Below are 13,610 nucleotides of genomic sequence, written 5' to 3'. Positions count from 1 at the left end.
AGAGAAGGAGAAGAGGGGAGAAGGAGAGGAGGGGAGAAGGAGGGGAGGGGTCAAGGAGAGGGAGAGAGAAAGAAAAGGAGAAAGAAAAAGAGGAGAGAAAGGGGAAAATGAGAGGAGGAAGGGAGAGGGAAAGGGGAGAGAGAGGGAAAAGGAGTGAGAGAAAGAAAGAGGGGAGAGAGGGAAGGACAGGACGAGTGAGTGAGAGTGAAAGGGCAAGAGGGGGAAGGGAGAGGGAGATAGGAAGGGAAAAAAGGGAGGGAGAACAGTGTACATCATAGAGATGATGGGTGCAAAGGTAATTTCTGTGATTGGATAAAATAATAAAGCCATTAGAAACTGTTGTGTTTTGGTTAAATGTAACTAATGTGAAGTCTACAACAAGTGTTCTTCCAATATGATGGCAGAGCGTATACACGCAATGGCCTCTCGGGGGCCAACCAAAGGTGTTTTTCTTCCTTGCTAAATGTGTTTTTATACATAGTAAGACTATTCTCAACTCCAATAACTACCTGTACATCAGGTCCACCACATCAATGAGCTGCTCATTGTTTGGAGTCACCATCTGGTGGCTTAGAGAAGGCAGGTCGGCCCGCTGGGCCGGGGAGGTCAAATCAGACTGTCAGGCCAGGCGATTAGAGCTGGGCAGTCGGGCCTGGGGGTTCGAGCTGGACCACTGAGCCGCAGAAGCCAGTTTGGGTTCGGAAGAGCTGACCTAGGTAGAGACCATGCTGCTGCATGCTACTTGTAGGCATCGGAGTTGGTGCCCTCGAGTTGGCGTGAAGGCGGCATGCAGCAGAACCATGACCCTGTTGGACATTGATTGGCACAGGCCTGCTTCCCTTGCTTGGTAGCAGACAAGCAACGAGCAGCAGTGTTGCCTCGTTTGTAGCTAAGACTAGGCTTCAGTCCTGAGGTTTGCGTTATAGCATGGCGCCCAGGCTCAGTTGGGGGGTTGTATGGGCCTCCAGTGGTGGATTGGTGAAATTACAGGCTGGACTGCCAGGAACCATTAATTTGTGGGACTTGTCGCTCAGGGACCTGGACAAAATATTAGTTTTCTGACACGACTAAGTTCTTTCTTTTTTCTTTCCTGTTATTTTGAACGTGTGTGTATGTTTTTGCACCTTGGCCCCAGAGGATGATTCAGCTGTATGCATGTATGGTTTGAATGACAATTAAACTTGATTTGATTGATTTGTATTGTCTAGCCCACTAGGACATGCTGTTGATCATCACCTGATGGATTATCACACACTGGTACATTGCTCGATAAAATCATGTTTATTGTCACTGATATTAGTCATAAAGTGTGTTGTGGCAGCAGTACTGTGGTAGTGCTGGTCAAGGGGTAGAATGTACACTGCAATCAGGATGACAGTGAAGAACTTCCTTGGCAGATAGAATAGACAACACTTAATTACCGGATGTTCTGGGTCAGGCTAGCCACACCTGTGCACCACAATGAGTTAATCATGAAGCAAGCACTGCTGACCCTGCCTTTCCCTGACGTTTTGTTCAGGTCCATTTCGTGAAAGGTAAGCCCCTGGGGCTGGAGCACTCAGTCCAGAATGCTGGGGGTTGAGCCATGTCTCTGTGAAGCAGATATACAGCAGTCCCTGATTTCCCCTTGGTACTGCAATCTTGCTCTGAGGTCATCAGCTTTATTTTCCAGAGACCGTACATTAGATAGGATGATGTTAGGGAGGTGTGGACTCTGGGCCTTGCATTTCAGCTTTCCCTGCAGCCTACTCTGGCAGCCATGTTTCTCAACAATGGCGATGTTTCCGCCGTTACATTCACTCTCTGAGCGGTCTGCAGTCCCGGCTTTTAATGATTGATAAAGTACTTGAAACACCAATGCTAACTGCAGCTGAGTTCACAAAATGCTGGAGGAACTCAACAGGTCAGATAGCATCTATGGAAAGGAATAAGCAGTTTATGTTCTGAGACCTTTCATCGGGACCTCTTGTGTTTAAGATTTCATATGCATTACTTCTGAATGAGAGTTATCAGATGATTCCCTTGAGAGCTACACACAAAAAGTCACCACTCTCTGGCACCATTTTGGCGAACATTTGTTTTCATGCATTTAATACGATCAGGCCATCTACTGAAGATATGCACGCAGTCATTGTACAGCTATGCCACGAAGCCTGTCCTCCCTTTCAACTGCTGCTCTCGCTGCCCATTGTACTTGTTGTACTTGCCATTGTGCTGCAACACACAGCTCAAACCACATCATCAAGTTCGCTGATGACACAACCATGGTGGGTCTCATCAGCAAGAATGAGTCAGCATACAGAGAGGAGGTGCAGCGGCTAATGGACTGGTGCAGAGCCAACAACCTGTCTCTGAATGTGAACAAAAGAGATGGTTGTTGACTTCAGGAGGGCACAGACCAACCACTCTCCGCTGAACATTTATGGCTCCTCGGTAGAGATCGTTAAGAGCACCAAATTTCTTGGGGTTCACCTGGCGGAGAATCTCACCTGGTCCCTCAACACCAGCTCCATAGCAAGGAAAGCCCAGCAGCGTCTCTACTTTCTGCGAAGGCTGAGGAAAGTCCATCTCCCACCCCCCCATCCTCATCACATTCTACAGGGGTTGTATTGAGAGCATCCTGAGCAGATGCATCACTGCCTGATTCAGAAATTGCACCATCTCGGATCGCAAGACCCTGCAGTGGATAGTGAGGTCAGCTGAGAAGATCATTGGGATCTCTCTTCCCGCCATTACAGACATTTACACTACACGCTGCATCTGCAAAGCAAACAGCATTACAAAGGACCCCACGCACCCCTCATACAAACTCTTTTCCCTCCTGCCTTCTGGGAAAAGGCACCGAAGCATTCGGGCTCTCACGACCATACTATGTAACAGCTTCTTCCCCCAAGCTATCAGACTCCTCAATACCCAGAGCCTGGACTGACACCAACTTACTGCTCTCTACTGCGCCTATTGTCTTGTTTATTATTTATTGTAATGCCTGCACTGTTTTGTGCACTTTATGCAGTCCTGGGTAGGTCTGTAGTCTACTGTAGGTTTTTTTTCTGTGTTGTTTTTATGTAGTTCACAATGTAGTTTTTGTACTGTTTCACGTAGCACCATGGTCCTGCGAAACGTTGTCTTATTTTTACTGTGTCCTGTACCAGCAGTTATGGTCTAAATGACAACAAAAAGTGACTTGACTTGACCATATCCCAAAGCTGGGGATAGCAGTACAGCCAATAAGTAAGAGCGATGGCTTACACACAATCAACCGGAGGATTCTGGTGGTCTAGCAACACAGGAAACAACTGCTGCCAGTCCTCAGCAATGCTTGCACTCATCATGCCAGCAAGGGTGCAGCCCTGAGTCCTGTGCCTTTCCTCTTAGCCCATCCAAAGCCAGTCCTCAAAGGCAGCACCTGCAGATTGTCTTGGTAGGTATCCACACCGAGCCTTGGGCTACTGAGATCACTGCTGCAGGAGTGTCAGTGCAGGGCGGAGACCCACATCAGAAACCCAGCACAGCACTGTGGGAGCTAATGGGCTCGTGCCACGTTCCTGCTACAGCTGGGTGGCCGGTAACCCATTTAAATGCTCTAACAACATCAAGTTTAATGCGGACAAGTGTGAGCTATTGTACTTCGGAAGGTCAAACCGAGGTAGAACATACAAGGTAAATGGTAGGACAGTGAGGAGTGCAGTAGAACAGAGAGATCTGGGAGTGCAGAAACATAATTCCCTAAAAGTGGTGTCACAAGTAGATAGGGTCGTAAAGAGAGCTTTTGGTACATTGCCCTTTATAAATCAAAGTATTGAGTATAAGAGTTGGAATGTAATGGTGAGGTTGTATAAGACATTGGTGAGACCGAATTTGGAGCATTGTGTGCAGTTTTGGTCACCTAATTACAGGAAGGATATTAATAAGGTTGAAAAAGTACAGAGAAGGTTTACAAGGATGTTGCCGGGACTTGAGAAACTGAGTTACAGAGAAAGGTTGAATAGGTTAGGACTTTATTCCCTGGAGCGTAGGAGAATGAGGAGTGATTTGATAGAGGTGTATAAAATTATGATGGGTAAAGATAGAGTGAATGCAAGCAGGCTTTTTCCACTTTTTCCAGGGGAGAAAAAAACCAGAGGTCATGGGTTAAAGGTAAAGGGGGAAAAGTTTAAAGGGAACATTGGGGGGGGGGGGCTTCTTCACACAGAGAGTGGTGGGAGTGTGGAATGAGCTGCCAGATGAAGTGGTGAATGACTTTTGACATTTAAGAAAAACTTGGACAGGTATATGGATGAGAGGGGTTTGGAGGGATATGGCCCAGGCACAGGTCAGTGGGACTAGGCAGAAAAACGGTTCGGCACAGGTTTCTGTGCTGTAATGTTCTATGGTTCTAAGTGCTAATTCCACTATTGCTCTTATTCCAGGGAGCTCATTCTGAGCAGCACACAAGGTAACCAGTCTAATTGGTTAACAGGGGCTTAGAAATATGAGAAGCCACTTTCTAATTGGCAAAACTACAGAAAATCACCTACAGCAGTTTATAACAAGGAGAGTTAGCTCTTTTATTTTGCACATTCACCAGCCACTTATTGTCAATCAGCAGCCTGAGCCTCTTAGCCATCAAACAACAAATTTTGACTTCATCACCACAATGATTAGTCTTGGACTTGGAAAGCACTCTACAAGGTTAAAATCTGAAGAAGCATTAGTGGGCAGAGCTTCTTTGGATCACATCAGTTAGGAGTCAAAGGCAAATAAACGCTAGCAACTAATAGACAAATGTACTCGCTCTGCAGCTATATAGTGTTGTTATATTTATACTGTATGGCAGCTTAAATGTTGAAAAACTTCAGGATTTTTTTTAGCAGCTTAGTGGAGTGTTTGGATGCACAAATGATTGCTGGAGGAAGTGCCCACATGATAACTTGGCTACTGTAACAGCTCAATTTGCAGTCGGCTCACTGCATCATTTTGGTAACTATATGCCAAGCAGTTTCTGACTGCTATTACAGTAACCAGGAAGAAAGCACTGTAATTCTTGAGGAGACTAAGAGGTGGAACATTTTGAATCATGTTGTTAATTAAAGCTGAAGTGCCTGTGACAGGAAACACCGACAAGGTAAGTCGTGCTATGAGGTAGAAATTAGAGCTCTTGAAGTGGCAAGACACACAGCAACAAATGACATGCTCTAGACATGCGTCACTAATCTGCATGGAAAAACCTATGACAGCATTGGACAATTCTGATGTGAAGGCTGCAAATTAAAACACAGGGTCCAAGAACAGCAAAATTAGTTAATTACTGTATATCATTGACCAGAACAGGAAAAACAAAATAAAGGATAAAAGTTCATTATTTGTCAAAGACTACAATTTTGAAGGTTATTGATTTTTACTTATAATGTTAATGAAATAAATTACTCGGCTTTTATAATCGAAATTTCCTTCCATGACAATGTTGAGTGGGATTTTGGCGCACTGAAAAGAGCATGACACATAACGTGGATCAACTAAAGAATAGCAGATGAATTTTTAAAATAAAATTCAAAGTAATTGACCTTTTTTTGGTTTTGTACAGTCTGTAGTCTTTTGCATATTGGTTGTTTGCCCGCCCTGTTGTGTGCAGTCTTTCATTGATTCTAATGTGATTCTTGGATTTACTGAGCATGGTGCAAGAAATCAAATCTCAGGGTTGTATAGGGTGACATGTATACAGTGTACGTATGTGTGTATATATACACACACACACACACACACTCTTTGATAATAAATTTACTTTGAACTTCATGGAATGTATAGAGCAGTGGTTCCCAGCCCCACAAGGGGGTAATTTGATTTTTAAGGGGGGGCAATTCGAGAATGAGTTATTAACAGTGAATTTTTTCTAGTAAGTCTGTGTGAGTATGAGTGTGTGTGTGAGTTAATACATATGTGTATATACAGTATGCATACATAAAAATACTTGTGTGTATGTACATGTGTAATTGCATATGTACTGTATATATAGTGTATCACCATCATTACAACCATCAAATGGCTTTCATAATTAAATTAATGAATTGACTGATGTAGGAAGGAACGAATGAACAAGTCCAAACGCGTAAGAAACTCGTACGAGGTCGCGCCAATGCTGCTTTTTGCAGTAGCTTTCGGTTCTTGGTGGTGTGAAGGTGTGTACATTGCGTCATCTCTTTTAAACGGTGTATCTGTCTTTGTATGCTGTAGAAACGAATCGGCATTGTTTTATTTATTTATTATTATTATTATTTTAATATCACTTAATGTTCTTTTTTTTAACAATTTCTTAGTAATTTCTTCCTCAGAACTTTAACAGTCCTCTGGTTCTTTTATTTTTCTCTTTCATGAATGCCATGTTCTTTGGAAGCTTGTTTTTTTTAAAACTTTTTTATTGTTTTCAAATAGTTACAGAATAAATGTGTATGAAAAAAAAATGTGTTACCCAGCCCCTTTGGAAGCTTGTTTAAACCAATTTAATGGTCTTTTAGGCTTCCTCCAGGTGAATAGGAGTTCACTTTTTGAATAATAAGAATTATATATCACCACAGGGGGCATCAGGATTTTAGAGGTGATTAGGTGGGGCATGGCCAAAAAAAGGTTGGGAACCACTGGTATAGAGTAATGAATGGCCATTACTAAAATGGAAAATGATACCATCAACCAGGCTAACAAATGACAAAGACGCAAATCAAGGACATCAGTTTGTCCTTTTTTATACCTTTTTAACTATTTCCATGAAACTTCAGCTAATTTGGCCAAAATGTACTGGTCCTGATGTGTTTCAATTAACAAAAATCCACTGAGTTTATTCCAGAAACTAATTCATTTTAATTAATTATATATTCTACAATAAAATTAAGCAAAGGGAAAACTATTTGTCTTTAAATACAACGAAGAATATGGAATTAAGAACATAAAAAACCCCAGAATAACTAGGCTCTTTTTGCCCCATGAGTGTGGCTCCTTGTTTAACAAAATAACAGCCTCAAATCACCTTTCCATTCTTCAATTCCTTTTCTGCACAAAAATATATCTTTCTATTGTGATTATAAAAGAATAAATGTCCACAGAGCAACTTAAATCATTCAACCTGTTGTCACCAGATATACTTCACAGTTCCCTGTTTCACCAGCATAGAAGCTCACTGCAGTAGGCACACATCTGCATCTACTCTTACCCTGTTTTTAAATCACTTAACCATTTTTCTTCAAGGTAATTGCCTAAAACTGAGTTGCTTGGAATCTATTCCACAGGGGTCGCACACCACGCAGACAGATTTAATTTATCCAATAGTTTTGAGAAAGAGCTGATTAATTTTGTTCCATCTCTTTTAGTCCTCTAGGTAACTTAACGATAAAAACATTAAATCTTCTACTAATGTGTGAAGAAGAGTAGCAAACATTAACAAGTGCATCTTACAGAAAGAAATTATAATGGGGAACTAAGAAATAAACAAGTGAGTCATTCCACACATAGTCTGCAAATTGTGCTTGCTACAGATTACAGTAAAATGATCAGAAAGAGTGGGGTGATAAAAGTGTTGAAAAATGTTGGTTAATAGGTCCGGTGTTCATTTCTCATTCTAAATCTGTATGTTAGAGTTACAACACGTGAGCCAGTACATTCATGATGTAATTTTTCAACCCACCATCCGCATCTTTAAATATCAAGATACCCTTTAGTTATTCTCGCAAAGTAGCTGTGTAAAATACAAAAAAAAACAATGCACCAAATGTTAAAATACAGAAACAAATGACACTTGACTTCAGCCTATTACAAATGTTTGCTAAACAATCCCGTGGTGCTATTGTTAATAGATATTTGGACGTGAACTAATTATTTCACTGAACACCATGTTTCTAATAACACAGTGCTCTCGATATTTTCTCAACCACTCTAAACTAAGGATATTCCAAAAGCATTTCTTTTACACACATTACAACAATTTCATTTAACTTAAAATTAAAAATCGAGTTAGTAAAACAGCATGATTGATCTCGATACTAAATACTGTGACATCATGCAATCAACATTCACATCACAATATATGCACACAATACCATCAAATGGGAGTATTTACTTATTTTATTGCTTTCTAGATTTCTATAAATATAGAGAACTCGGACAAGTCCTGAACATGAACATCTCTCATATGTCAACTTTTCATACATGTCATATGGAGAACAAAGTCCCAGATTTGATGGCATGGAAATGAACCAAGTTGATTCAAGCCTGCCGACATGAACTCCAGGAAGAAAATATTTCTAGCTTTATTTAGAGGGATACAGCACAACAACAGGCCTTCCAAGCACAAAAAAGCCCACACCACCCAATTATATCCACATGACCAATTAACCTACTAACCCGCACCTCTTTGGAATGTGGGCGGAAACCAGAGCACCCGGAAGAAACCCAAGCGGTCATGAGGAGAATGTACAAACTCCTTACAGAATTGAACCTGAGTCATGGCGTTGTAAAGCTGCCATGCCGCCCCAATGACTCAGTTAATCAGAGAATAATAAGATCATGGCTGAGCTCAAACATCTGTTGTTTATGGCCCATCCACCGACGTTGCCGTAAACCAAGGAAACCTTTTCGTTGCACACACACCAACTTTCTGTGCCATGAGCACTGGCATCTAGCTAATACTTTAAATACGGGTTATGCTGCACTGCATTTATATGGGGCATGGGTAACATGTTTATTTATTGAACCAATGGGGTATCAAGGACTCTCTGTACACTCAGTGGCCACTTTATTCAGCACACCTGTACACCTGCTCATTTATGCAAATATCTAATCAGCCAATCATGTGGCAGCAACACAATTTGTAAACGCATGCAGACATGGTCAAGAGGTTCAGTTGTTTTTCAGACCAAACATCAGAATGGGGAAGAAATGTGATCTAAGTGACTTTGACTGTGGAATGACTGCTGGTGCCAGATGTGGTGGTTTGAGTATCTCAGAAACAGCTGATTTTCTAGGATTTTCAGACACAGCAGTCTCTAGAGTTTATAGAGAATGGTGTGAAAATCAAAATACATCCAGTAAGAGGCAATTTGGTGGGAAAAAATGCCTTACTAATGAGAGAGGTTGGAGAGAGAATGGCCAGACTGGTTCAAGCTGACAGGACAGTGACAGTAACTCAAATAACCACATGTTACAACAGTGGTGTGCAGAAGAGCATCTCCGAATGCAAAACACATTGAACCTTGAAGTGGATGGGCTACAGCAGCAGAGGACCATGGACATACACTCAATGGCCACTTTATTAGGTACAGGAGAGTCCTAACAAACTGGCCACTAAGTGTTCGCGCAGCAAGCACCACCAACTTCTACTTGAACTTCCATTTCATGGAGTGTCTGAAGCAATCAACTGTGCCTGGCTGCACAGCATCAATGACAGAGAAACTTACCCATACAACTTTCATTTACCAGTGCCTTTATTTTACCCTAACCACACAGAAGTAGAAATAGCATGTAGACTGGCATGGGTAAAGACAGCATTGCTCTGAGCTGTGAAGCACTTCGCAGTGAAATAGCCTAAAGGCAATCAATATGAAAACTACTGTATGAGAAATTGTAATTTAAATAAGGCAAAGCAAGACTTACATGGCTATCTAGCCTTTTCCAAAAACATTCAGTATCTTTAGGGAAGAGGGGAAATAACTGAAAATGCAATAGCTAAGGAAAATGACACCACAGGCTGTATGTGGTTTGAGAATTCCTCCCTGCCAGCCTGAGTTAAAATTACAAACTTTAAAATATTAGCTATATTCACTGAATGGAGTCAAGACCCCTTGCGATTTTCAAAGTACACAAATACCTTGTCTTACAAAACACCTGCTAAATTATTTTGTGTGAAGTTGCTAACGAAGAACGTCGAAGTTGAATTGGAAAATATGTATAATGTAAACACATTTAATATTTGATGAGATTCCAATTGCTGGATCCTACCTGCAATTTGACACATGGCAGGCTCTAGCTCGCAAGCCACAGGAAGAGGAGTCAGACTGTTTGCAATGTGGGGGTGGGTAAAGAGTAGCAGTGAAGGTAGGAATGAATAGTCTAATCAAACGTTGGCTTAACATCACACTGTAAAAGCCCGAGGCCAATCATCTGCTCAACCTCAACTACAAAGTACACACAGTATGATTTTTGAAGTGTCTATATGGAGGCTTAATAAAATTTATAAAAAGGAGGCTGACATTTTTTCTGAAAATTATTTTCTACTTTAGTACCAAAATATTGCTGTTGTCTATTCTAGAAGACAACATACTCATAAATTCTCAATAAATAATGAGTAACCCCCTAAAAATTAACAATATTAATTAATATTTGTTGCCACTCTCCTCATAGATTGTTGGTCCCACTCCTATCAAGGAGGAGGCTATGTAGAATCCACACCAGGGCCACCAGACTCAAAAATAGTTACTTCAGCAGTAAGGCTGATCCACACCTCTACCCACTAATGCTCCCTCCACTACTTTCTAATTTCTTGTCAGACACTCCTATGTCTAGCATCACTTTATGGACATACAATAAATATCTTATCTCTTTATATTTATTGTTTTTTTTCTATGGTGTTCTTTATCTTACTGTGTTTTTTATGTGCTGTGGAGACGTGGAGTAACAATTATTTTGTTTTCCTTTACATTTGTCTACTGGAAATGGCATTAAGCAATCTTGAATCTTGAAATATTGCTAGTATTTCTCCTAGAGGACAACATACTTACAGGTTCTCAATAAATAACAGTAAACCCTAAATATTAATAACACATTAGAAATTAATAATTGATGTCTTTGATACCATACCCAAGAGATATTCCATGCCCTGGGTCGACTGAATGACTTCACTACACACAGATGAGCTGCTGATTCCATTCAAAGTCTCACTGGCCTTGTTGATCACCTAAAAGAAAAAAAAGCTTATATAGGGCTCTATAAGATATCCTAAAAATGTCTTTTAAAACTTTATATTTATAACAAAATATGAAAGACCGGTACATGGAAACAAAACAGCTAATAAATTGTTATACTCACTAATGGGCAATTAAACAGTTTGTATACTTAAGGTAAACGGTATCTTTAAAAAGTGAGTCAACTATTTGAAAATGTATTAACATTGGCAGCTTACTTGAAGTTGATCTGATAAATCCCTCACAAATATGTATTTAAGTACAGTGTTTTAAATGCCTACTATGTTGCAAAGTACTTCCCCATGACAGTGGGCACAAGCCTTGGTGATTGTAGCTGGTGGTTCTAACGGGAACCATCCATTTTCTGCCATTTGAGCTGAAGGAAGACGGGCTTGCATGCGATTTGAGAAGTTCCAGCAGGTTTAGATGGGGAATTCTGTGCTAGTCAGAGCCATTTAATGACTAGCATAGCTTTGATGGGTATTTGGGAGTGGGATCTCTGCACTACACTGCCAGATGCCTAGCTCATCATTCAGATCCTATTGAGTGAATTAGGTTATGAAATGCTGACAAGATAGGCCTGTTGGGTATTGTAGACCAGGTACGTGTAGGCTTGCGGGAGGCCCGACTCACAACGTAGATAACTAAAAGTTTCATAAGTGAGATTTTAAGGAGCACTTCAAAAGAGAGGGTAGAGATCAGGAGAAGTGATCCTGTCCTGGAAGAGAACAACTAAATAAAGTGCTAACAAAACTATTCACAGCAGGAAGATGAGATACAGTGGGAAATTAAATACTAAGTTTAATTTCAATCACTTTATTTCCATAGTGACTTATGCTTACACTAATCTGCAATGAGGAGAGATTTTATTTACCTAAAATGCAGTACCCCCCCAATCATCTAAGACCGTTGTGTTCAGCAAGTAATTGGTTGTCAATATATATCAGTAAATCATAGTATAAGTAATTTTCCTAAAGACAAGTAGGACTGCTTATACAGTAATAATGTACAACTTTTAATACTCAAATTGAGCGTGCAGCAAGTACAAATCTCTGTATATTTGCTTGAACTTCAAATATGTCCATATGTCAATGTGTAGCTGTATTAAGAAATGTCATGTTCTTTCCTCAGGAACCTCCCATTACTGTGGCATAGGGTTGAAGGGCCTGTTTGTGTGTGGTATTACTCCATACAGTCAACATGTACATGTGTGACTTTGCTCTGGCATAACGTGACAATGCTTTGCTAAATATCATGCTGAAGGTCTTACCTGCAGTGCACTTTCTAAGCATCTTTGCCATTCATATGCGTAGCGTTCGTTTTCCTGGAACAGACACAAAGGTAATTTTATTGGAAACTAATTCCATATGCAGTGCTTTCTGCCTATAATGACACAGATGATAGCCACTTGGCTCATTGGATCCATGCTAGCTCCCATGATTGCTCCCTCATTTCTCTGTACCTCTGCAATTTACAGTCCCACTGATTCTTTTTGCCATTAACTTATTATCTTAAACAGCCAATCTGTAGGATGTGGGATGACACCCTGAGCTGTAATAGCGTTGCGCTAACTGCTACCCTACCGTGGGGCCCTCGTGCCGCACTCGCTCACTTCGCTCCTGTAATGGACACTAGATTTGATCTCTTTTTCTGCTTAAGCTTCCAGAATGTGATTTGAATCTGAGAACGCTACCGAAAGAAAAGATACCTGACAGCGAACTATCAAAGTGGTTTGACAGAAGAAAATTCTGAAAGATTTAAATTAAGAACAATTATATTTATTTTCTCAGTGCAAAGTGAACAAACTTGGGCAATTCTCCCTAGAGCATAGGAGGCTGAGAGCTTGAGCGAGGTTTTCAAAATTATGAGAGGCTTAGATAGATAATCAGATTTTTTTCCCCTGGTGTAGAAAAGTCAAACACCAGAAAACATGTTTTTAAGATGGGGAGGGGGGGCACGGGTAGTGTAAAAGTGAAGTGAAAGGCAATTTCTTTCCCGCAGAGAGGGGTAGGGATGGGTTACCAGTAGAAGAAGACAGTATGGGGGAGTTTAAGAAGTTTTCAGATAGACACATGAATATGAAGGGAATGGAGGGATATAGATGATACACAAGAGTATGTTATTTAGTAGAAAATGGCATTAAGATCAGCACAACATCAATAGGCCCAATAGCCTGTTCAGTGCAGTGTTTTAAAGAATAATTTCCAAACATTACCCAACCCAGTTTTTAATCACCATTTCTTAAATATTGTATCTTTACCTCTACTTCTCCAGTTAGGTCCTTATATTTGTCTCTGATGACAGGCAAAGGTGCTGCTGGTTTCTCATTTAGTGTATTTGAACGGTCCCTGAATGCCTGCTCTGAAGGTACTGGAGCACGGGTTACTTCCTTATCCCCCAGGCTCAGACTCCTTTTATGAGATCCTGCAGTTTTTAGGTTGAAATTTTGTGTTAAACACGGGGTTTATGACAGAAAGTCACCTTAACAAAAATTGCAATGAAGCACATTGTAGATGCTGGAACCTGGAGTAACACATTGGAAGCTGGAGGAGTTCAGCAAGTAGAGATGAAGTGTCTTCACCTGAAACATCCACCATCCATTTTCCTCCATAGATGCTGCCTGGCCCACTGAGTTCCTCCAGCTTCTTGCATGCCTGGTCAATAAAACTCAATAATCTGGCTTGATGG

At 40.8% G+C, this 13,610-nt stretch overlaps 1 protein-coding gene across 6 annotated transcripts in view; it reads right to left on the bottom strand.

Moving 5' to 3' along the window:
- The window catches only part of synrg (synergin, gamma), a 122,930-nt gene that overhangs the window by 17,211 nt on the left and 92,109 nt on the right, over positions 1-13,610 (bottom strand). For all 6 annotated transcript variants that reach the window (XM_073053351.1, XM_073053352.1, XM_073053355.1 and 3 more), the window contains 3 exons: positions 13,183-13,346; positions 12,193-12,246; positions 10,819-10,915 (listed from right to left, as the gene is read on the bottom strand). In XM_073053351.1, coding sequence (XP_072909452.1) covers positions 10,819-10,915; positions 12,193-12,246; positions 13,183-13,346 — 315 coding nt within the window. The remainder of the gene's footprint in view (positions 1-10,818; positions 10,916-12,192; positions 12,247-13,182; positions 13,347-13,610) is intronic.

The sequence above is a fragment of the Hemitrygon akajei genome, chromosome 8 (assembly GCF_048418815.1).
Source record: "Hemitrygon akajei chromosome 8, sHemAka1.3, whole genome shotgun sequence".
Classification (NCBI taxonomy): domain Eukaryota; kingdom Metazoa; phylum Chordata; class Chondrichthyes; order Myliobatiformes; family Dasyatidae; genus Hemitrygon; species Hemitrygon akajei.
Note: the sequence above shows the minus strand (reverse complement) of the source record. Positions and strands in the feature narration are given on the sequence as shown.